The sequence below is a fragment of the Strigops habroptila genome, chromosome 10, assembly GCF_004027225.2.
Source record: "Strigops habroptila isolate Jane chromosome 10, bStrHab1.2.pri, whole genome shotgun sequence".
Classification (NCBI taxonomy): domain Eukaryota; kingdom Metazoa; phylum Chordata; class Aves; order Psittaciformes; family Psittacidae; genus Strigops; species Strigops habroptila.
The window spans coordinates 14,910,464-14,935,302 of record NC_046359.1 but is presented as its reverse complement, the minus strand read 5'-3'; the positions used below and the strand labels follow the sequence as shown (position 1 = coordinate 14,935,302).

The 24,839-nt window shown below is 44.2% G+C and overlaps 1 protein-coding gene across 1 annotated transcript; it reads right to left on the bottom strand.

Annotated features, from left to right (window-relative positions):
* Window positions 1-741: 741 nt before the first annotated feature.
* On the bottom strand, window positions 742-23,737 carry MAP10 (microtubule associated protein 10). Its single transcript, XM_030499950.2, is given in 2 exon segments — window positions 742-3,086; window positions 23,387-23,737. Coding segments are annotated over 2 exon segments (2,616 nt in total). The 3' UTR covers window positions 742-821.
* Between the last annotated feature and the right edge of the window lie 1,102 nt (window positions 23,738-24,839).

The following is a 24,839-nucleotide window of genomic DNA, read 5'->3' as shown; positions in this document are numbered from 1 at the left end:
TAGCCATTGACTGTGACAAGCATGTAACAAAGCCGTAAAAGAGACTGCGTGTTTATGGGATTGCTCAACCTGCAGCAACAACAGAAAACTCTTACAGGCAGATGCCTGGGGGACTGCAAGAAACCATCTTGGTTTTACATCAGTCTCACAGTGTGTAAGGGCCCACGCTGTAATTTAGTTAATAATCTTTCCCAAAACTCTGACAAAGAACCATGGATTGAATTGATGTGGAAAAATAAGCTATTCTTGCTCAAAAAGCTGAGATTTCAAACCCGAGGTTTCGTGTTTAGTGAGGCAAGATTTGACCCCTCATCTATCTTCCCTTTTTCTTGTCTATGAAGCAGACATACTTTTCACAAAAAAAATCATCCTCTTTGTCTGACATACTATTTTGCAGGACACTAAGTTCAGACATGTTGAGTAGCAAGTAAGAGCTAACTTGAGTTACTGACTGGCTTTTTCCTGCAGAGGTCTGCCCCTTTCCTATGTTCAGATCAGTATGAGACCTAACGTGTTTGCTTCTCAGCTTCTTAACTTGTTTAACATTCTGATCACCCCTGTTCTCTTCCTTACTCATTGTGGGAACATTACTTGATGGGAAAATCAGAGAAAACCGAGGCCTAACAGAAGATGTAGTATTAAGGAAACTTTTTTAGAGTGAAATACAGTTGCTACTTCCAAGACAGTTGGCATACATGGAATCTAGTGCACCACAGTTCCCTAGGTAACCTGCCACCTTAGTACCCATCCTTCCTGGGACACTGACAGGTGGATCAAATATAAAGGGTTCAAGGAAAACCCCCTTTTAGTGTGACACTGATCTATCGGGCTTCCTGCTCTCCATCTAATAACAATGCTTCTGTTCAAACAAGGTTAAGTGAATCAACAGATTCGCCACTAGTTCTCTCGCTGATTTTTAAGTCACGGTTTCTCTTCAAAGACTGGACTGGAGATAAAGCTGAAGGAACTGGCAGAAGATCTGAAGTGCTTTCAGCTCTTTGACTTGTCTTTGAAATTCTGGACCTGCTGGATTCCGGCTCCGTATCTGAGCAACCTTGCTTTGGGCTTTCAAGCCACAGAGGTTGACTACTGTCATAAGCTTCCGAGTCCCTGTCCGTACACTCAGCACTGGTGAACTCTTCTGAATAAACTGTGTTCTCAGGACTAGTAACAAAGTCATCTGAGTAAATGCATTCAGAGTTGTCTCCAGCACTCCTTCTGGGACTTGGTTTATGATCACTTGTAACAGATGTGTTATCATGCTCCATTGTTTTATGATGGATTAAGTGTATTGCTTCCTCATTACTTTCCTTTGCATTAGCATGTGATGGGAAAGCTGCTGGGAGTTGGGCTTTTACATGCTTTTCCTTGTGAGCAGATTTTAATAGAGTTTCCTCCAGTAAAGGGGCTGTAGACACTTTGCATGGACGTTCCTTGCTTGCAATTTCATCATTCTTCAATGGACTTGCAATAGCTTGTTTCTGCAGGTCAGAGGACACATCTTCTGTCACAGAAATGGACTCTGGGAGACCACTGTTTCGTAATGAAGTCTGAACAGCTTTATCAAACTGATTATTCCGCTTTGAACTGTCTCCCTTGCTACAGTGCCTGGAAGAAACCACATGCTGCTCTCCAGCACTTCTGAGCAGCTTTCTTTTGGATAAAGGGCTTCTCTTCATCATCTCCATTTGCTTTTTTCTGTACTGCTCTCTCTTTTCATGAATTACCAATTTATCAGGGTTGGTTTGTTGTAGCCGTAGCCTCAGTGTATTTGTCAGCCCATACAATAATTTCTTTCTGGGAGGTCTGTTTTCCTTAGTTCCACAGTTCCTTTCAGAGCCCATCTCCACCTGGGGTACAGCTTTCGTAGATCTCCCAGCCTGACAAGATGCTGCTGAGGGGGCCTCCTGATGGCCTTGCTTGAGTTGAGGGCTGGCAGCTCCAGTGCTCCCACCAGGCCCCACAGGTGCCTCTGCAGGCTTGAGGGCAGAAGAGTGGCTGGGGCTGAGAGCTTGTGAGGCCATGCCATTGCTCCCTGGGGCCCTGTAGAGCCAGAGAGGAGGGGGGTGCACAGCAGCAGGCATAGCACTGTGGGTGAGCACTGACAGCTCTGCCAGCAAGGCACTGAGCACCGGCAGCTGCCCCAGGATGTTGCAAAGCTGTGGAGGGCTGGCCGGGTGCAGCAACGAGGGCCCAGCACTGGGACGTGGTGGGCTTTGGCCCTTGTCTTTCTCCTGTGGTCCACAGGCCTCGACACGTTCCCACTGCCCTGCAGCCGCTGCTGCTGGCGGCAGATGAGGCTTAGCAGGCTCATGGCTGTAATAGAGCACAGGAGGGCAAAAGATGTTGCCCTCCAGCTCCTCCTCCTCCTCGCTCCCCGGCTCAGGGGACGTGGCAGGCAGCGTGGCAGCGCGGGGGCCAACGGGGCTCGGCGGGGACGGCTCCTCACCGGCCTCCAAGCTGCTGAGCCGGTAGCCCAGGACCAGCTCCCCGACGGGGCGGCCCGCAGCGTCCCGCAACGGGAAGCGGCCGCGGCGGCCGCAGGAGGCAGGCGCCCCGGGCCGCTGCAGCAGCTCAGCGGCGGCGGGGGCCAGGGAAACGCCGCAGGTGCCGAGGAGGCGGGAGGGCCCCGGGCCGAGCCCGGCGGGCAGCGCCAGGAGCAGGACGCGGAGCGGGCGGCGGCGGAGCGCGGCGCAGAGCGAGCCCCGGCGCCAGCGGAAGAGGCAGCGCTTGCCGCGGCCGAAGGGGAAGGCCCGCCCCGGCCGCAGGGGCGGCGCGGCGGCGGCGGGGCGCAGCAGGAGGGTGGGGAACTCCAAGAGGCGCAGCGCTACGGCGGGGCTCAGCACGGGGCCCGGCGCCGCCACCCGCACCGCCTCCACCAGCACCTCCAGCTCGAACAGCCCCACCGCCGCCGCCATGACGCCGCGCCCAACTCTCGCGAGAGAGATGCCAGCTGCGGCCGCCCATTCTCCCGCGAGAGTTGTGCAGTCAGCCTTCCCGGGAGTCGTTCCCCAGCAACGCTCCTTTGCAAAGCACCCTGGGAGTTGTAGTCCGTGCTTGGCAGGGGTCTGCGGCACGGCGGTGTCCTGTTTTGGCCATTGTGGATCACGAGTACTAGGCACATAGGCCGGGGCGGGATGGCGCGCTGTGCTCCGTCAGTCAGCGAGTGCTTGTGGAGGCAGAGAGGGATATTACCGTGTCCTGCTTCTTTCTGGCCTGTTCCCACCCCAACAGAAACATAGAAGTCTGTGCCAAGGGCCGTGTGCTGAGGAGTCTCTCCACAGTTGAGGGCCCATATACATACCTGAGATTTTAAAACCTGTGCTACTACATTAATAATTTTTTTTCTAATCAGCTGTAAATATTGCCTCTTCATATTTAAGTCTCTGCAATGCCTGAGTGCGTTGGGCATGCAGTGGTAAAATTCCTGGTTTTGTCTTCTGCCTGCATGTAAAGTGGGAGTTGCAGTGGACACACTTGTGGGGAATTTCACTCCTCGCCTCCTGCCTGACAAAGAGAGTGCCCTTCCCTTTCTGACTGCCCTTCTCTTACACCAGAGTCTCCTTGCCACAGGCACAGCAAATACTTGCCTAGCTGGGAAAAAAATTGTTTTGTTCAGTTAGTAAGTTGATGCTAAAACCATGTATCCTAAACTGATGGTGGTGGGATACAGTTACAGTACATCCTCACTATTTACCACCAGGGAAGTAACTTAAAGACCAATCCCCTCTCCCTTTCTGTTGCCCTCTTTTTTCTCCTTTCCTTCCTCTGCAAAATTACAATCACTTTTTAGAAAAGCCAAAACCAGCGGGAAATGGTTAAAGAATCCAACCTTTCACTGTTTGTCTGCGACCATTGTTATTTAAAGGACATTGTTATTTAAAGGACATTAGTCCTTCATGATCGTTATTTAAAGGACACCTTTCATTAGCTGTTATGTCTGAGAGCACAGTTAAGGAATTTGACATCTGAATTGTGACCAGGGCTTAATGAGTAAATAATTAAGTTCTTCTGAGTTCCTCCACTGTCTCTATTCTAAGCACATGAGTCTAAGAGCTACAAGCCCTTTGCAGTCAAGGCCACTTGTGTTCGGGTGTTGCCATTGTACTGACGTTGTGGTAGACGAAACAAATGGCCAGTCCATTTTGATGCCACATTCATCTCCTGCCATCAGTCATCTGCTTTCCTTGTGCTTCCTTTTCCTCCACCCCCGTTCCTATCCCAGGATGGTCTGACAGGTTGGTTGTCATTCTCCGTAAAGGAACAATGGCAAAAGACTCCCTGATACACTGAAAACGATAGGCGTATTTAATAGTGGTCAAACAGATGCTTCTTGAGATCCCTCAGGAAGACAGTGGATAGGTATTTTGTCTATTTTACGGATGGGAATAGTATGACTATGATGTTTAGTCCTGGATTTCTAACCTAATTTTGAAACTCGCAACTTGTGTAGGCAGGAACTTTGTGTGTGGTAACTGCGATTGGAGTTAGGGGGTAAATTATGGAGGAACTAAAGCCTTGTTTTAGGATGCTGAGCCTCTGCACTCCCAGTAGTTCCATGTGAAACTGAAGTTTTCAGTTTTGAGTCCCTGAAAATCAGCCCTGTTCCTGTATTTCGTTTTGCACAGACAAGATAAATAAAAATTATTGAATACTTGTGAAAACTATAGGTGTTAGTAAGCTGTGTAAGATCGGTCAGCAAGTTAGTGACAAAACAGCTATTTAAATAGAAACGGGTATTGATTTTTAATTTAGTTCTTGTTGGTGTGTTTTCTTAAGTCAGTCCTCTGGTCACGCGAGCATATTTCTCTTCAAAATAAGAAGACAACAATATTTTGTTGTTAAGTTGCAAGTTAGAAAAAAAGACCATTTTCTTTCCAATAGCCCTAGTTTCTACTAACTACTGTTTTAAAGAGACTTGTGATAACATTTCGTTAGTTTGCATGTCACAAAGAAGTGGTTTAGAAAATAGGGATGGCTCAGAGAGGCAGGGTTATGGAGCCAAGCTTTATTGCCTGCTACTGTACCAAATACAGCAGGTACATATTAGGATCTACATTAGTTACATTTAGTAATCTTTTCTCTTTCTAAAATAGCTCTGGTTCTTCTCATTGCAATCTATTCAGTCCTCTTTCTTAGAACTAGGCTTCAATTCTTCTGGGCTTTTTATAAAAGACTGGAAGACTGAGGTATTTTGCTAATTCAGCAAAGTCTTTCACTGACATTATTTGTATGTTTGAAGTACTGACATTTCATCTCAAAAACTTCCAACCCAGGCAATTGGTATCATTAGCAGCAACTCAGCAACTTTGGTTCAAATCTATTTTTGAAGGGCCTGTCTTTGCCCTTAATTTCCAAAAAATTTCAGATTTATTGGTGTCTGTACACAAAGAGATTTCTCTATACAGTTGTATACCTGTTTATGGATGGAGAAGTATGACTAGTAAAGAAAAACTATCTTGAGAAAACAGATCTTGCTACATCTACAATTAAAACTACTTATTCTAGTGTCATTCTAAAGATTGCGTTTTTTTCAGATCAAATGCTGGAGTAAAGAGCCATTGTTTACCTGGATATAAAATTGCTCTTCTCTCTGCAGAATCTGCAGGCTGGTGTTTGGAATTTGTGCAAATATTTAGCCTGGTGGCATTCTGATTCAGAAAGGGGTCAGACAGTCTGCTGGAATATTCAGCTGCAACATAATAGCAGTTCTTAAAATACTTGAGCTTAAAATGCCACCCAGAGAAGACTTATTTAGTCTTTTCTCAGTTGTCTGTTGAGTCAGCCACTTGTGAAAAGGCAATAAACAGGAAGAAATTCAGTAATAAGGAAGCCAGCCTTCAATAACTCTTTCAGTTTTCATGAACTCTCTTCTTCAGTTCAGAAAAAATGGAAAATTATAAAATACATGAGCAAAGCATTTGAGGTTTTTTGCAGTATATTTAGGTTTCTTTCTTGAAGAAAGTAGAAAAGGTTTCAAAAAGGAATAAAGTCAAATTAGAATATTAGATCTATGCAGAAACTACTGTTTGCGTATGTTTCTTTTTATATTGTGCAGTGTTTTGCAGGGAGCTTTGCTGTTTCCTGTGTCCAAATTCTACTTAATGATCCTTAATTTAGTGCTGACAGATCTAGTGATGTATGGAGCAGTCTGGGAACAGTTGCAATGATATTATTGGCATAGGCATTTTGATATCCATCAAAATGAAGGTTTCTCCCAGCTTCTCAGTGTGTACCCTCCTGTCCTGTCCACAAAGTGCCCTATCAATTGGGTGATCAGAACAGCAGGTACAGAACCTATTCAGACACACAGCTCCAAAATACCTCCCTTGCATTGCTACCCTGAAGATGATTGTTAACTCCTCGTACTTCAGTGTGATAGCTCTCACGTTTATTTTCATTCTGTACTATCTTTAGCAGACTTCAGGAGTGTTAAAATAAACACCATTTGCCTAGTCGTGTGGCCCTTCTCCATTTGGCAAACACCAGTCTGTCTCCTGTCTTTCTAAAGATTTCATTCCTGTCCTTAGGATTTTACTTTCTCAGAGTGGTAAGAGTTAAGGCTTATGGCAGAGTTACTTCTGCAAAGTCAGCAGGGTAGCACACAGGATTGTTTTCTCATTACCTCAGGGAGGGGAAAATGGTTTGCCTTTAAGATATGTGTGAATCTGCGGCTTTCACAGCCAGCTTGGAAATACAACCCATGCCAGCTTGCCTTCTGATTCCAAATTTCTTCAAAGATTAATGGGACTGCGGCAAAACACAGCTTCTCCTTCGGTACTGAGCAGCCCTCATCATCTTTTTTGGATCTGGGGAAATAGTCCAAGCAGACTCTTAAAGGAAACATGGGAAAACCTGGCAAATACTAGAGAGGGAATGACACTGTGAGACCCAACAGGAAGCAGGATGTCACAAATACAGGAGCTTAGGCAACTGTATTGAACATGACAACAAGACGTATCCAGAAAGGTCACATCTGAGGTGATTTCCTTCATTTAAAAAAAGTTCTTATTAAAGCACATGGAGGCTTTACCATCAGTCTTTTATTTGATAAAAACCATCATGAACTCATTTGGCATTAATGCAAATCCCATGGGTTCACATGCTGTCATTTAGCATTAATTAATGTATCATTGTTTAAATTGCGTTACTTCCCATCCAATAGCTGAGAAGCTCTCAGAAAGTTCTTGAAGGGATTGATTTATTTTCTTTGGCTTCATAGTTGCAACCCATACTTGTCATGCACATATATACTGCATGACGAAAGGATTCCAGGTGCTTAGCCATCTGAAGAGGACAGCTTCATCACACAGCAGCACAGTTGCGTGCATATGTTTGAGAGGCAGAGAAAATCTGAACCAAAAGTTTTCTTCAAGGTGTGGGGGTCCTTCCAATTCCTGTTGTAACTGGAGAGCAGGGTAGGTCCTCAGGGTTTAGCATTCTCTCTGTAGGCAGTGATTTCTCAGTTGCCACCTCCTAAAAAGCTATGTTTACAACATTCCTCTAGCTCAAGCTGGGAACCATTGGGGGCAAATTGTGGTTCAAATATCTAACAGAGCTTCTGACAGTGAAAGCTGTTGTGTGCCTCAGGATGGTTCTTAAAGTCAATTCAATAGTTAGATGATTTTTCATTAAAATAAAAAATTGGAGATGTCTGCAAATATTTGAGTACGAAACATTTAGTATTGTGTGCATTGTACCATCACACTGATGACACTCATTGTTTAATCTGTCATAATTACCATTGTAAAGTATGTTTTTTCAGGAGGTTTACTGTACAGCTGTTTTGTTCACTGCATATTTTCAGCTTCTAAGCTGTTCCTCTTTTTCCATTTCAAAGCAAATTAAAATCAATTTGACTGCTTTGAGAGTTCTCCTTTAGAGAGAGCAAACCAAAAAGAGCCAGGGATGTTGTTATGCAGGGCTGCAGAGCTGGACCAGATATTCCTCACTGGCTGTGCATGAGACTGAGTGATACCCACTACCTGGTAGGAAGGGGGCAGAAATGTTCCATCCCACTTAGTGAACAGGAGGTATGAAACTGCTTGTGGAGATAGCAAAACCAGAAACCCATTAGCCCTGTACTTTTCACGTCACTTCTTGTTCTCCGAGACTACCTGGTGGCTCTCTAATGAATGCTTTTCTCTGGCTTGCCTGGCAGTGGGATTTCCACTGTAAAGATGAGGACCTTTTCTTGGCTAAAACAGCTTTGTTCCAGGGATCTCAACAGCAATGACCTTCTGCATGCTTCATCCCTTCAAGCTCTGTCCTTATTCATGCTCTGGCAGGTGGCAAGTATGGAGTACTTCCTACTGGTGTCCTGCTCATGTCTGTAACTTGCTGACTCTAACTTACCATGGTGATCACTGTGATGTGAAACTTAAATGTATGGACAGGGCAAACTCATGGCCTGTTACATCAATTTATTTATTAGAAGGAAAGGATAAACTATGGTTTAGGAGGATAAATGTGGGAATCTGTCCATCTAGATTCAACGCTCTCTTTTGCCATAGGTTTCCTCTGGGAGATCTAATTTATTTGTGCCTGAGTTCCTCTCATAAGACATGACCAGTGTTTCACAGAGATGCTGAGTGGGTAAGTGCCCCCTCGAAGGGAAGAAATCTCTGGGATGCACAGAGCACACAGCATCCCTGCAGGCCCCTGCCCTGGGGATTGATGGAGAGTGGCTATTATTGGGATTGTTTTCCTTGTCCCTGAAATGCAGCACCACAGACTGGTGGTGAGGCCAGGAGCCCCTCACCAGCAGTGAAGAACAGCTAGAAGTGAGCAGTTCCTTACTGAAAGACCCGACTAGCTCCTTCCCGCATTTCAGGAGCGGGCCCTGCAGAACAAGGGCAGATGCTCTGAGAGGCCAATGCCTCTACGTAGTTTACCATGTTGCCATGCTGGGCTCTCAGGAACTGAAGATGTGGCAGCCTGCCTGAGGTAATTATCAACCCAGCTCTTGAGAGGGCTAGTCCAGGCACGGCACTGCTGTGCTGACACAGCTGTCCTGCTGCCGGTTCCTCGTCTGGCCCCATCCGGGGGACCCCAGGGCTCTGTTGCCTGTAGGAACTTTTCACACGTAGTCGCAATGCTGGAAAAGGATTTAATTCACTGCCCTGTGGGGTAAGCTAAGGAGGAAAATAAGCTTGTTTCTCTTGTGCTACACCATGTACTCTGTGTGAGCAGAAAGACAGAGCAGTGTCTGTAGCAAGCCCCTGACACAAGGTCAGATGAGAGCTGTGCCAGTGCAGAGGCCTATGTGGCCAAAATACTCCCTTGTCTAACTCCACTGGCCTTCTCTGAGCTAATTCAGGGATGTCTTTGGCCCAGTAAGGTCACCTGAGGAAGATGTGATTGCCCTAATGCAAAGTTTCCTGGTTTTGCTGGTATGTATTTTAAGCTTATTGCTATTTCAGTGCAGTTCCGTGCATTTCCTATTTGAACAGTTCCTGTCGGAAGCATGTATTGTTTGAAAAGACGTGGCATTAATTACCATGTGAATTATTTGTTGTGTGGGTACTGTGCAAGAAATAGATGGGAACTATTCCAAATGGTCTTTAATGAGTTCAGTCATCCAAGATCCTGATTTCCATCTCATAAATAATAAACTGTCCTCGATATGCTAACTCAAATTTGCCTTTAAATTGCTTATTTTAATTTTTCAGAGGAAATAATCAAGAAGAAAAAGTTCTGGAAAATGCAAGCCTGACATATTTCTGTGGCAGGTCACTCAGAGGTAGCAGTATCTCGTCCTCTTCCCCAAACTGAGCCCTGAGACAGGGAGCACGTGACTAGGCTGGTAATGGCTTCATGTCGCGAAGAGTGAAATTTGAAAAGTAACGAATGAAAATACTGTGAAATCTTTGCTCCATAAAGGAAGAGTCCTTAATATAACCTTACACAGCGAGCTCTTTCCCACCTCCTTTTGATGGGATCTCCAGTCTCAATTTCCGCTGCTGATCGTTTACTTTTCGGGCCAACGGAGGAGGCCAGAAATGTTGCTCTAACAATAGACCTCGCCTCTGGCAAGGTAGTAGTGTGTGCTCAGCAGTGACCCATCTGCTTCATCAAATGCAACATCAACAGCCTTTTAGACAGGTCTCATCTAGTCTTGCAGTAGTGGGTGAAGATTCTTCAAAAAGCCTTCTCATATTTGCAGATGCTTGTTTGAGGCATGAATGTAGCGGTAACTGGACTAATGATTTCCCACTCTACTGACTATAAATAGAAATATTTCTGCTCCAGGCAGTCAAATCGTTACACGCAGAGAGTTTGGTACCAATATAACAGTTAGCCATGAGATTTTTCTGTTCCAAAACCATCTTATTCAGCCTTCTTTTTCTATCCTCTCAGCATTTTATCTTGAGTAAACACATATCATGACTTTACATGAGCCTGTGGTCTCTGGGCTGTCTGTAAGTCCAGACTAAACAATAGTGCATAGCACACCATAGCAAAAATACTGCAAGGGAAGAAAAAGAAGTGTATTTTGGGCATGTATTAGCTGTTCACACATCATTCAGATTTGTTAAGGTTCGGTACTAGATAAATAGACAGGAATAGAAGGTTTGGATGGTCCTGCAGGCACGTCTTACTGGCATCACAGTTGCAGAAATTTCATTTCAAGAGACAAACCAGTGAAAAAACCCAAGCAGGTTACTCTTATTTCCTGCCCTGGAAGGAATGGCAGCTCTTTGAAAACGTTAATATCCTCAGTCAGGCATTGCAAATATTAGTTCTCAGTTCCTTCAAGGGATAAAAAGACATAAAAATAGAAGCCACTCTGAAACCTCCCAGAGGCTGACAAATGCATTCATTCATTTCTTTATAATGACATCTTTCATGAAGGCCCTAACACTGGAAGTTCTCAGGGGAGGATTCCTTCCCCCCAGTACTTTCTCACTTCTGTTCAAAGCTATCTGTATCATTGCAAGCAGGCAGGGGGTAAAATACTTTCTGAAAACTCAGCTGTGCTTTTGTAGGCTGATCTTGAACAGCAAAATGGCCCATTCTCCTGAGTGCACCAAGAACGTGGCACTGCAACCTGGAACAGTGTAGGACTGTCTGGCTGGTGGGATAGTCCATGTGAGAGGGGATGGCTGTGTGTGATTCTCAGCAAGGGGTGACAGCCCCTGCACCTCAAATCTGGGTGTGAGAAGTATGCTGCACAAAAGAGATGTCAACTTTGCTGCAGATTCCATTTCACTCTCTACTCATCTCATTTGTACATCTTGCAGGTTTGTTCATCTCCACTCTAAGATCTTCATTCATCCTGCTTAGCAGAGGCAACCTAGTCACATTTGAACATTTGTCATTCCAGAGCAAGGGATCCGCCACATGGGTGAACTAAAGATATAGGACTGAAGGGCACCACTGAAGTCATGCAGTCAGTGCCTCGCAAATTGCAGAAAGGCAGTCTGCAGATGTGCAGTCCTGTGCGCTGTAGCTCATCTCGCCCCAGGATGCTGTACAATTCCAGGCTTTCCACAACAGACTTCAGGTCCATGCTAGAAGACAAATGCCACAGTAATTGTGCTGCAGGAGGAGAACAGGAGAGATCAAGGGCATTTCTGAGTCCTCCCAGCTAGCAGGAGATTTGCTGAGTGACATTTGCAGATGCTTCTGGACCACGCACTATGCTGCAGAGGAAGACTAATGAAAACCAGCATCTCTGATGAGCTAATCTGGAAGAGGATAGCTTCCTCCTTCCAGATCTGGTGATTAGCTCAACTCTGAGCATGCCAACAAGCACAGGCATCTGATGGATGCTGATACCTTGAGGGAGCACTGGTGAAACTTGTGTCCCTCAGTGACCATGTTTATGCCCTTAACTGACCCAACGTGAAATAAAACTATCTTAAATCCCAGTGAGAAAAGATTAAGGGGGTCAAGAAAAAGTATATCCTGGGAGTATAACCTTAATTATTAAAATATAGTGGCCTAATTTTACTTCCTATAATTTCCCTTGCACACAACAAGAAGATCTCCAGTGGGGGGGTTTATTTGTTTCTTTTGTAAACAAAGGCTTTGCTCTGTAATGTACTGCTGTTTGGCAGTGTCTCTGATTCTATGAAAGGCAGATCTTTAACAATGAGCTCTAATCTTATCTGATCTGCAAGCTGGAGGGTATATCATCAATATAATTGGTGGCAGGATATTTGCATGTATGTGATGAAGCGTGCTGGAAACTCTTCTGAAATCACACAGGCAAACAGGAGACAGTATTAGCTTAAATAAGTGAGGTTATCAGCTTAACTTTTTAGCAGGGTCTGTTGTAATAGGGTGAGGGGTAGTGGTTTTAAACTAAAAGAGGGGAGATTCAGGCCTGACATAAGGAAGAAATTGTTTACAATGAGGGTGGTGAAACACTGGCACAGGTTACCCAGAGAGGTGGTGGATGCGCCATCCCTGGAGACATTCAAGGCCAGGCTGGATGTGATTCTGAGCAACCTGGTCTAGTAGAAGATGTCCCTGCTTATTGAAGGGAGGTTGGACCCAATAACCTTTGAAGGTCCCTTCCAATGCAAACTATTCTATGATTCAGTGATTCTATAACAGCTCCATAAATACATGTTCTTTCTGGAATAGGAAATCACAGTTTGCAGGTACTTAAAGCCAGCTAAGAGAAAATAGCTGATTGTGATTTTCCAACATATTGGATCACACAGGGAACCAGTAACCTCTTACAGAGAGTTTCAGCAGTTGTTCACAGGTTCATGTGTGGCTCTGTAACTCCATTGCTAGCATCCAAAGGCTGTTCTTGGCCCCAGGAGGGCTAAAGGGCATGGCCCAGAGAAGGGGGCTGCCGTTCTGAAGTCGTTAGTAAGCGAAAGGTGGCATTCTGCAAGCAACCAGTGCCTTCACAAACAAAATTAATTGGTTCTTCTGCTGGTATTCTTGAAAGTCCGAATGAACACTGGCAGCACTATTCAGGAGACCAAGCTAAATTATCATAATAGGACCTTCTGGCCAAAAATTCTGTGTGTCACTGAGAGGTACTCCCTTTGCTTTTGGTTGAGATATGTATTAGTATAATTTAGTATTAGTATAATTAGTATTAGTATAATTTAGGGACCAAGTGCAGCTCATGCTGTCAATGAGTCTACTTATACTGTGGATGAAAAAGTACTTTAGTTGTACAGCAGTAATTCTGGTCACTTTCACATATTCTATGTTTGCCTGAAGAAAATAAACCGTGTTGTACTGTACATTTTAAAGGGCTTCTCTTCCTGAACAGTACTTAGATTTGTAACCTAGCAAGAATGCCAGGGAAGCTGGAAACATCCACTTTGCCCAGACAACTAAAACCTTTCCTTTATATCGTGCCAGTGCTTACACCTTCTGGAGCTCTGATGCTGCAACAGGATGTGTGAAGGCCAGAGATAATTTAAAGCTCCAGATCTGGAATTGAAGCTTCCCCAGTTTGAGAAGTGTTGGTGTTGGTTATACTCCATGTCTAGCTGCTTTTTAAGTTGCAAAAGATTTCCATTTCTAGTATAACACCCTGTAAAAAAAGAGCATGCATTGACTTCTCTTGTTAAAATTCCTTGCAGTTTCTTAGGGCTTTTTCCCTTTATTAGTTAGCAATGGTAGAGGTTGGTGGAGCTTTGTAAAGGACCTTTTCAGCAAGGATAAACCATATTAATCATGCTGCAAATACTGCTTTTGGCTGAGGGGGTGCCTCTCTGTGCTGGTGTACAGGCCTGTCAGAGCCCTGGGGGAGCTGTATGCACACGTGGGCACCTGATGTATGAGTTGTCTTGCAGGGGTGGAGAACAGCTGAGAGATGAAAGAGTGAAAAGCAGCAAAGTTCTGCCAGATGCAAAAAGTAAATGAGCAGAAGGAAATCCAAAACTGTTTATTTTCACTGTCACTTTCTTACTTCTTTGGACAAGTGTGATATCCAAGTTAACCACGCTATTCTTTTTCTTGTCCTTGACTGTATCTTTGCATTTGTTGTTAAGTTTTGTCATGTTACCAGCTTCCAAGAGTGATACACCCAATCAGTTGTTCCTGCTCACAGCTGTAAGCCTCCAAATAGGATGAGTGAGTTTGGTTTCTTCCCTAAAAGTTCAAAATGTCCTTGCTTGCTCCTAGGGTCCTCCATGGGCCACTATTCTGGTTACATTCAAGAGCCTGGTTCCGGAGTCTTTGCTCTGTGAAGGAGATCAGTCTTCTTCCTTTGAGACCTTGTTCCTGACCTGAACGTCAAAGAAACTGAAACAAGGGCAGGGTGAGGCCAGGAAAGGTTTGCTCACTGATGTTGCTCATTAGAGGACTTCACTGCTTTGCGACTAAGCCTTTTGGTTCTGCCAAGTTTCTTGATGAGAGCTGCAGGAGTAACAGTAGGAAAGTAGGTCAGGAGTAGATCTTGTAAATCTACTCAAAAGGCTGAGAGCACAGTTAGTGTAGAACAAGAAGAAAAAAGGGAAAAAATAAATAGGAAGATTTTAGGGTGAAGAGAAGGACAGGAAGGCCAGAAGTTTAGGTGGGACTCAGTGTGTGAACCGTGATGTGTAATTATACACCTGCTTACAGATTCCTTTCTTTTAGTGTGAAAAATTGTTCAGTTTCTTCAGCAGGGCTTTCATTCGTGCTTCTAAATCTCTCATTCTGCAGTTGCTGTTAGCAGTAAGGCCAGCCTGCTGCCTGCAGGGGTTTTGACTATGCGGTGGGTGAGCAATGTGCTGGCCTGCTGTATACACATTTCAAATGTGTAGCTGCACCCCTACTGAGACCCAGGGAAAAGAAACAGCAGAAAAACAAGGGCTTTTGCAGGATGGACAGTTCCCTTTGAAATGTGGTAGGCATGTGATTTCTTTAAAGGGAAGAAAATCAATAGAAGGATTTTTTAGGTTGGAAAAAACACCATCCCCAGTGTTGTCTTTGGGAATGAACTTTCAAAACAGATCTCAGTTTGGGCAACACTCAGTTCTCATCCAGCATGCACACAGCATACACCTCGGCTTTTTATTCAGCTGAACATTTTGCCATGCTGGCAAAATTTCTTACATATAGCTGATGTCATGAATTTTTTCTATTTAGGCCTAAGATCCTTGGAGGTTTCTGTAACACACAGTTTAACCCACGACACACTGAACTGTAATCTGATTTTAAGCAAAATCCGGTTGTGGCTCTTCCAGCATGTCCATAATTCCAGCCACCTTCTAGCAAATTTTATATACATCTACATTTTCTATGTATTTCTTCTGCTTTGTGTTAGAACTCTTGTTGGCTGTTAGGGTTTTTGCCGTTCATTCCTTTTTGACTGCTTTTAACTTGTTTTTCACTTTTGTTTTCCTAGCAGCTACAATACTACTTTAAGAAAGCATGTTCGTGTGATACACTATTTCAACTGAGGTAAAAGCCCTATAGCATATGCATTTAGTCGGAGAGAGGAACAGGATTTATTCTTACCTTTCATGTAGAAATTTCCCCTTAGAAATGATTTTGCATTCAGAACAGCTTCCCGTGGATTGGGCACTTCTGCATTTGGTGGTACAAGCCAGGACATTTCTTTACCCTCAATCAAATTGAATGCAGTGCTGCCTGCTGCTTTCCCCCTATTAATAATTAATACATCAGTTGATAGGCAATGAACATTTTATAAAGGCTATTTCAACAAAACAGAACAATGTCTTCCTTGCATCTAGCAACAAGAGAGTTTTTAATCTCTCTTCTGCAAATCCTCTCATTTTCCTTCTGAAAGTTGGAAACCTCTGCCAAGAAGACACGAACAGTGCTTCATTATCATCATAACAGATGTTCTCCTTGGTTTTCATTTTTACTTCCTCCTTATGACACCGTGTTTCTCACTACCTAGCCTCAAGGTTTCCCTACAGCCCATCACTGAGCAACCTGTCATTGTACAGCGAGGGCACAGGCCGGTTCTACACATGTAGATGCAGTACTCCGCTACATGCAGGAGTCACAGGTCTGCAGCAGTAAAGCTGTACTATTTTGAACTTAGAGTTGGGTTTTTGTTTTGGTTTTTAGTTTATCTGAAAATCTTGGTGGTTACTCTTTAGCCAACTCTGTATTTATCTGGAAAATAGGTCTGATGTGGGCAGGGGTAGTTCTCACCCACAAATTCCCTCCTCCTGCAGCTGCATGCTACAGTGTGACCTGGAGGCCTCTCTAAAGGCACAGATATAGAATCATAGAATGTTTTCGGTTGGAAAGGACCTTAAAGATCATCTAGTTCCAACCCCCTGCGATGGGCAGGGACACCTTCCACTAGACCAGGTTTCTCAAAGCTCCGTCCAACCTGGCCTTGAACACTGCCAGGGATGGGGCAGCCACAGCTTCTCTGGGCAACCTGTGCCAGTGTCTCACCACTCTCATGGTGAAGAATTTTTTCCTAATCATAGAATCATAAATAGTTTGGATTGGAAGAGACTTTGAAAGGTCATCTAGTGCCTAATCTAAATCTCCCTTCTGTCACCTTAAACACCAGGGAAGGAGCAGGGAAGTGGTACACTGAGGGGTTCATAGCCCGCAGGGAATGGTAGCGATGGATAGGAGCTATTTATATTTTGGGCAATGACCACAAAAATCCTCAGTGGAGAGGCCTGGGACCACTGGCTGTGCTTGTTTCTGCATTGGAAGAGTCCCCAGGGAGTAGCACACTGTGAGTGACCTCACACAGTTGGCAGAACCGATGAGCCTTGTGAAAATCTTCCTGCATATTCTCACTACTGCGAGTGATGAAATGCCATATTTACTAACCTGACAAAATGTTCTCTGCTCAGGTGGAAGTTTGAAACCCTATTTTTTTTCGCTTGGCCATCATCTGGACTTGTAGCATGGCTGCAAAGGTGCTGTGTGCAGTTTCCAGATCACTGGAGGTATCTGTCCCACCTGCCAGGTGTCTTTTGTTTCTGTTTGAATGCCCTTGGTGTGTATGTGGTGCTGTTTGGTCCACTCTCAGCATTCCCCTGGGCAGTGCTGGTACCTGAGCTGAGTCACGGGTTGGTAACAACTGCCCCTGGCTGAGGATCTGGCCCATCATGTGCTGCAGTGCCCTGGCAGAAAAAAGACCGGTAAATGAAATGTAGTATGTAATCTGCACTTTGCAATGAAAGATTTAATGAATTTACCTCTCGGCATTTCATGCCTGATTTTTGCATACTTCTCAAATCAAATGTAACACTTCCTGAGCTACATCAGACTCTTTTCCATTTTTGTTTTGTTCCATGTCTTTTCTTCACACCATCTTTCAGTGGCTAGCATTTCTCAAGTGTTTTCTCAGGGAATTGTATAATCTTTCGATTATAATAAGTATATAATAGTTGGTGCAGTTTTACATAATTTCCTGTTTGTAGTGTACATTAACTTAATGTTCTTTATGAGTTATGAGACTGTCTTTAATAACGAATTATGTGCCTTACTGAATAGTTCTTCTTTCTCGAGGAGATCAGAACTGGATTTTAGTTAAAGAAAACCCTGAGTGTTCCTTTTCTTTCTCACTTTCTTTTGTAATTACTATTATGCTAAATTTCTGGGTATTTTTCAACCAAATTATGTGGCAGGCCACTGAGGAGTTAGGATTTAGATAAAACAGAATTGATAAACCAGATACTATTTGGGGGATAGGCACATAAATATTTGGAATGCTATCAAGCAGTTCTTGTGGTCTTTTAACCCCTCTAAGCTGGGAGTTACTTGGGTAGGGGGAGAAGATGAGTCTATTTTCTTTCCCCTGTAAGTTGGATGATGCATGTATATGGATCGCTTACTGATATGATTCAACTGTATGAGCAGAATAACAATGATCTTACTCTGTTCTCACAGGAGTATCTCTCAAAGATTTCCTATATACCTGAATTTTATCCCCCATCCCATTGCTCTGTCTTTTAATTAAATTTTACCCTGAATTGATTGCATCAAGATTTTCCCATGAGGCTGTAGAAGTGAATTTACTTTCATTCTCCTATCTGTAAAGCTTGTTGTTTAAATCTTTTCTCTCTCTGTCTCCTTTTCTCAAAGATTTGCTGATTGCAATTTGATTACCTGTTCAGCTTTTTACAAATTATGTTACTCTAATTGAAGCCTAGAAATAGAAATCCAATAAATGCATCTAAGTTAACCTCAGAAATGTTTGATTCCATGCTATCCTATTCAGTTCATCTCAAGATTCCATATTATAGTAGATGGTACTTTTTAAGCCTCTGTAGAAAATGCTAAATTAAAAAAAAAAAAAAAAAAACCCAAACCACAAAACCCCAAAAAAGCAGAATACTTGCATTTATTCAGTAGCTCTCCTTATAGACTGCAAATGGGGACAGATACTGAGTCTATTGTCATTATCTAAATAAGACAACTGTTAGCTTGGTGGAAACCAGGACTTTTAAAGTCAGATTTTCAAAACAGCTCCTAAGGAGTTGAGACACATGAAGTTTCATTCAAAGGCAGATTTACACAAGCCAGAGATTCCTTTTATATGGGGAGGGGGGTGTTATCAGAGGGAAAAGCAAACTCATTTTGTGTATGTCTCTGGTGAATTTTGCTTGTGGGCAAATCTGGCTATTTGCAGCAGAAACGTGATATTCTTCAGCGCTTCAAGCTGTCCCAAATTCTCACTTCAGCATTAAGCTGTGTGTAAATGCTTTTCTGGCTGGAAAGGCTTTGCTTTACAGTGTACTGTCCCAACACAGTGGTCCCAGCAGCACTGTCCCCAGCAGAGTATGGCCCACATGTTTTGCACAGCAGCATTTCCTTATTAACCATGTGCTGTGGGATGCTGTGGAACTGGCTGCTTTCTGGATGCTCACCTTTCAATCCGCTGCAGCTAAACTGAATTACTCTTGTGTCACCCAAGCCCCATAATGCTATAAAGGCTGGTTAACATACATATGAAAGCCATGGCTCACCACTGCACTTACTGTGGCACATGCTCTTGTCAAAGGCTTTCGTCAGAGAAAACCATCAAAAAGTCATGTCCGTTACTGAAAAGATCCAGAAACAGGAGTAGCAAGTAAAGAACTCAAGAAGCATCCCCCCTTGGGTTTTGGATGGGGAGGGGAATCTCTTGAGTACCCCTCAGTGCATGGTGCTAAAGCAATTAATGCCTTACTCAGGTTAAAGGCCTCTTGCTGTCAAACACCTGCAGACAGTAGCTGCTCGTTTGTCTGGGAAGTCAAAGGCAAGACACATGTGATGATGAAACCACATCACCCCCTTGTCTGAATGTCTGAATGCTGCGAAGCTGCAGGACGGGCACCCAACAGTACATTAGGGTATACAGTAAGCTATAGAGTACATCTTATGTGTGATCAACAGTTATATTCAGGGAGTCTCTGTGGAAAGTATCACGTCTCCCAGGATCAGGGATAGCGTACTACTCGTCGTGAAAACAGGATGATGATTACAACCCTGCTAAAGCACACTGAAGGCCAATTTGCAATATGTTGCTTGTATTGTTCTCTCAAGCAACCATTAGAATCCATTTGCCTGTAAATGTGCTTTCTGTTGTTATATCATTAGCCTTAACAATGTCAACATGCTCCCCATATGCAGTTCCATTATATGACTTCACAGGGTAAGAGCACCGGGACACATCTCATATGGGAAGAGTGTTCACAACCCAGGCTTTACTGGTGCCTGAGGAGAACAGCACATCCAATGTGAAGAGGTGCTTGCTTTGCTGCAAAGGGGAATGGGGGAGCTTTTAATCTGCTGCTACCTGATTGCTGCAGAGGGAGGGAGGAGGGTTTTCTGCCATAGGTGTGAATCCTGGTAAAAGACCACATCCTGGGGGAGTGGTGGATGTCTGCAGGGTGGGATGGGCAGAGCAGCCACGTGAGCACACAGGAGGTGCTTCTTTCCTCTTGTATTCAGCAGCGTTACTCCCAGATAGCGCCTGTGGAAGTGAGACAGGAGGTGAACCATGTTTTCAAGGTTTTGTGCTTTTCAGGGTGCTGTGAATGCAAAGAGGTTGTTTTGAGGCCATTAGCCACTTACACATATAATAGAAATAAAAAAATGCAGACCAGTAACCTCAGACTGTTCTCTTCTGCACAGAGGTCCACTTACAGGACTCAGGCTGTGTATAGAGTCTTTACAATCAGCTAAAATGTAACACAAAATACTATTTGTAAACATAAGCTTTTTTCCTCTCACAGCTCACACCATAGCAATGAAGTAGGTGTTACTTTTTTTTGCACTGAAGTAAGAAAAGGTTTAATAGTGGTTCTCTTACCTCCAGTAAAACAGGTTGGTCATTTCCAGTGGGATTGTCTTCAAGGTTTCTATGTAAAGATCGTTATTATTTACTGTATTCAAGATGTCTAAGTAGATTTAATAATACCTACTTAACTAAAGGGCTAGAGAACACTGGCCCTTTAAACAAAAGCTGTGTGATGCTGAGGGATTTAAGACATGACTGAGCAGATGTCTTTGGTTAATAGTGTAAGAAGAGGGACTGACGTGCTATCCGAGGTGCAGCAAGGCTGCTTGGCTCCCAGTGCTTAGCTCATGCTGCAGAAAATAGTGTCTTTTCATCAGCGTACTCCGGCAGCCTCAGTTGAACTGCGCAGAGCCTTATGCTGCACCTCCGTCTTGGGTTTGTCTGTAACTGCCTGTTGGGGGCTGGCTGGGGTACTTGCAGCTGCATCTTACACCATTTGCAGTAGGGGTAGCCACTGGATATTTGGGGGCTTCCTTTATGCCTCTGTGGCCTTTCCTTCTTACAGCACAGATCTAGAGCTCAGATAAGGGAGCTCAGCCTGGCTTTCTGCATCTGCATTTTGGAGAGTGCCTGATATTACAGGGGGTATCAGGACAATGCAGCTCAGAGGCGGATGCCCAGCTTCATTCACACAATGGACTATTTTAGCCGTAATGATTAGTGATAATGAATGTAGTAGTCAGTGATGGTCATTTGGCAGAAGTATTCAGGTACTGTTGATGATGGACTGCAGGCAGACCTCTGAGCCTGATGCTGCCCAGTTTCCTACTTTCACCTCTACCACTAAGATGGTAATAATTTTTCTTGAAGCATCTACATAATATTTTTGATATGTGGGAGATATATTTGTAAGGTATACAGTAAGCTATAGAGTACATCTGTCAGCCATTTGACATGGACTTTGTTGAGAATCACTAGCCAAAAGCTGACACTAGTCGAAGCTTTTGGAAGATTTACACTGGCTTTGGAGAAGTGTCAGAAGCCCAAAGAACAACAAACTCAGGCTGTGATGGAGATTTGTTCTAAGGTTACTCCGTGCCTCACACATGCACTCTGGTGTCTGTCTTATGTTTGTTGCATCCAAGCTTTCACTGTCTCAGACTTCTGCCCTTTTCCTTTGTCATAGTTTATCACTGGCAAATAAGCAGTGAAGTAAAAAAAGAGACCTGTAACCATGTCAGGTGTTAGTGTTGGTGTTTCAGTGCAAACTTCCTTTGCTGCTGGTTTGCAATACAGGGTAGCAGGCCAGGCACTCATCTGCCCAATGCTACTGGCTAGGGAGAGGGAATGTATAGCAGAGGGCAGGACTGAGGCAGTTTGCCCTGGTTTGGGGAAGAGCCTGTTCTCTAGCCCAGACCTTGTTACAAGTTTCAGCACAGTTTCTATGTATCAGCGCAGTCTCTTCTATCCAAATACAAATGCAGAAATAAATTAAGAAGTTTTAATTGGTCTTTCAGCAGGCCAGTCACTTAGCATTATCATCAGGCAGTTGGCCGTGGGCATGTTTGCCAGTGACCTAGAGGAGGCAAGATTCCTCTTCCTTTCTCTCTCTCATTTAGCTTCCTACAGATGGATGCTGCTGCTTTTGTGCCTGGGTGCTGTAGGGGTCCGGGGGTCACAGCTGGGTGCAGCGCTACCTGAGGGGCCTGGGCAAGGTGGCACGTCCCCCTCTGCTTAAATCCTGCCTGATGAGCACTGCTGTTTCTGCATGTTAACCCCATGCTGTTTCTCTTATCAGCGGCAAATGGGTTATTGATGAGGTTCTCAAGGCTGACTGGAAGACTGAGCTATATAGCTGCCATTGATATTAATGACAGTTACATGGCTAGACCAACCTTCTGGCTTTCGGAACATCAGCTTCTCGCTGTCTGTGCTTGTTTACTGGAGAGCGCTCCTGTAAGAAGTTATAAAGAAGAGAGAATGCAGTAGGATTCAGTTGCTGAAGAAGCTAAAGAGAATTAGATGGGGGTTTTTTTCTACCAGATCCTCAGCTGCCGTAAACTGGCTGCTCTCTGCCAAAGTCAATAGGGCTATACCAATTTGCTCCAGCTCAGGATTTGGATCTTTCAGGCTGCATCAGAGTATCTGTTATTTCCCTTTGCGGGTGTGTGAAACACTAATGAATATGGAACAAGATCTTGCAGTCAGGGGATTTTACTAAATAAAAATATATTAACAAAAATCAATGCAGGGCCTTGCTCCTGTCAGCATTTGTTCTATTCCCCCCCACACACACCCCCCTGCCCCTTTCCTTCTTTGTTCACTGTGATTGCATCTGCATCACTATGGTAACTAATGAATGATTATTTAATTTACCAATCTCTGGATGCAGCAGTTTAGTGTTTAAAATATTCCAGCACTGTCTGTCATACACATATGCACACCTACAGTGTGTGACACAGGAAATACTATAGATGCTTCATATTCTTTTTTTAAGCTAAATCTGCTTACCTGTCTCTGCAAATGGGATGTGAGAGTTTTATCTACTGTGACAATGGCCACAAGCTAAACAGTATGTGCGGATAAACGTAGTTGTATTATTTCATGTCTGCTGTCAGTGTGTGTCAGCTGTCAGTGAGCACACCTGAAATGAAGGCAGCACCATTTACATCCCAGAGGATTTCTGCTCAATTCCCAGATCTTAAGAGCAATTGCATGTTCACGGAAAGTTTTCAGAAGAAAAATGGTATTTCATATTTGTAAAAGCCAGTCTTAAACTGTTATTTTGAAGGAGTGAAAGGTGAAGAACAACTGTCACTGGCTTTCCAATGGGATGGTGGGTCTTCAGCCATCTGAAGTCTTCCAGAAAAGGATACGTAATTGCTAGAGGAATGCTAGGGCAGCTACATGTTCATCCTTGGGGCTAGTGTAGGTGGGGACTGACTGGAAAATGTAGATCAGCATCTACTTTCATCATGTTTTCTCCTAGCTCTCTACCTATTTCAGTGCTTTGATGAGTTGGAGATTTTCAAGAGGTTCGTAGACACCCAGGTAAATTTTTTTTGGAGGGGACTCAGTTTTATTCTATCCTAACAAGTTGTGCAGCTGACTTTTAATCTGCAAAGAGAATACTTCATCAGTAGAACATACTCTTGCTACAGGTGAAGCAGGTAGTTTTAAGGGTTGGAAAGGACATTAAAGCTCTTCCAGTTCCAACCCTCCTGCCATGGGCAGGGACACCTTCCACTATACCACATTGCTGAAAGTCCTGTCCAGCCTTGCCTTGAACTCTTCAAGGGATGGGGCAGCCACAGCTGCTCTGTTCCAGTGTCTCACCACCTGTTTCCCCCCTGGCGCTGGTGGGACCTGAGGTTTGACAATTTCAGAGGCACCATGCTCGGGGGCCTGCAGAGGAGGGTTTGCCTGGGCTTGAGGAGGAGGAGGAGGAGATTTCAGGTATTCTGGGAAGAACTGTGAGAAGGTTACCACTACATAGTCCTCCAACTCTGCATCTGGGAAAACAGCAAATCGGACAGTGCAGATACCTTGTTGCCGACAGGCTGCAGAAAGTAGCCTGCTTCTTTTGCCTGTCCTTTGAGCCATCCTGGGAGGCCCAAAGCTAAAAATTCCAGGCTTCGGGCAGTTGCTCCTGCCTCACTTAGCTGGGATGTACACATATGTACATATGCAGACCGTATTTGTAATGGCAAAACTCAGAAACAGCTGTTTTGCATAGGTAAAGCTAAGATCTCCTGGGTACACTCCACTTTGCCCAAACCCTGGCCCCAAGAGCAACTTTTGACATGATGGCTATGCTTCATTGCGGTTTCATATCTGAAACAGCAGGACCAAGGGCTCCTAAATCATGTCCTATTGTTGATATATAAGTGTGCAGTGATCCAGATATGTAGTTTTATTGCTGGTTACATGAAACAATAACTGGTTGTATGATGGCCCCCAGTTAACCTGTGATAAGGTGAAAGCAGGGGCACTAGACTAGAATGAACTGTAATACCCCAAGGTTGATTTAAAGCTAAAATGGGACCTAGATCTGCAAAATTGTGTGGCCCCTCTGCAACAAATGTTCCAGTTCATTGCCTGTATCAGAAGCAGGATGCTTTAAAAAAAATTCTTGTTCCTGAATCCTGCTTTCCCCTGAGCATGAAGCATTAGAGCTTTAGTAAAGAGACAGGCAAAGTATAAACCCTGCAACTGCTCAGCTTCTACAGCCTTCTCCCTCTAAGTCTGTGCTAAACCTGGATCTTTGCTCCCAAACTCCAAGGAGCCTCATTTAATCTGGGCTTGCTTTAGAAGCCCCTGCAGTTCAGGATGTGCCCATTATGTACTGCACTGCCGGTCACCTGGAAGCTACTGAGTGTCCCAAAAGAAAACTACTGCTGTCTAACAGGAGGAGTCACCTCTGATAGCTGTGTGAGAGACGGTTTTCTAGTTGTACACAACTTTGAGGTTTTGAAAAAACCAAACCGTTTTCTGTTCCATACACAACTGAAACCAAGTTCCTTCTATTTGTAGGAGAAAAAATACAGGAAGATCCTCGCTTAGCATAGCCAACAGTTCATTAATCAAGTCACATCAGGTGGAAAAGATTCAACACTGCTGGCCTCTCTCATTTCAGAAAAGTGCTCTGACCACAGAAATACCAGAGATCTCCTCTGCAGTCTGCAATGTTTTTATGCAAAATGGA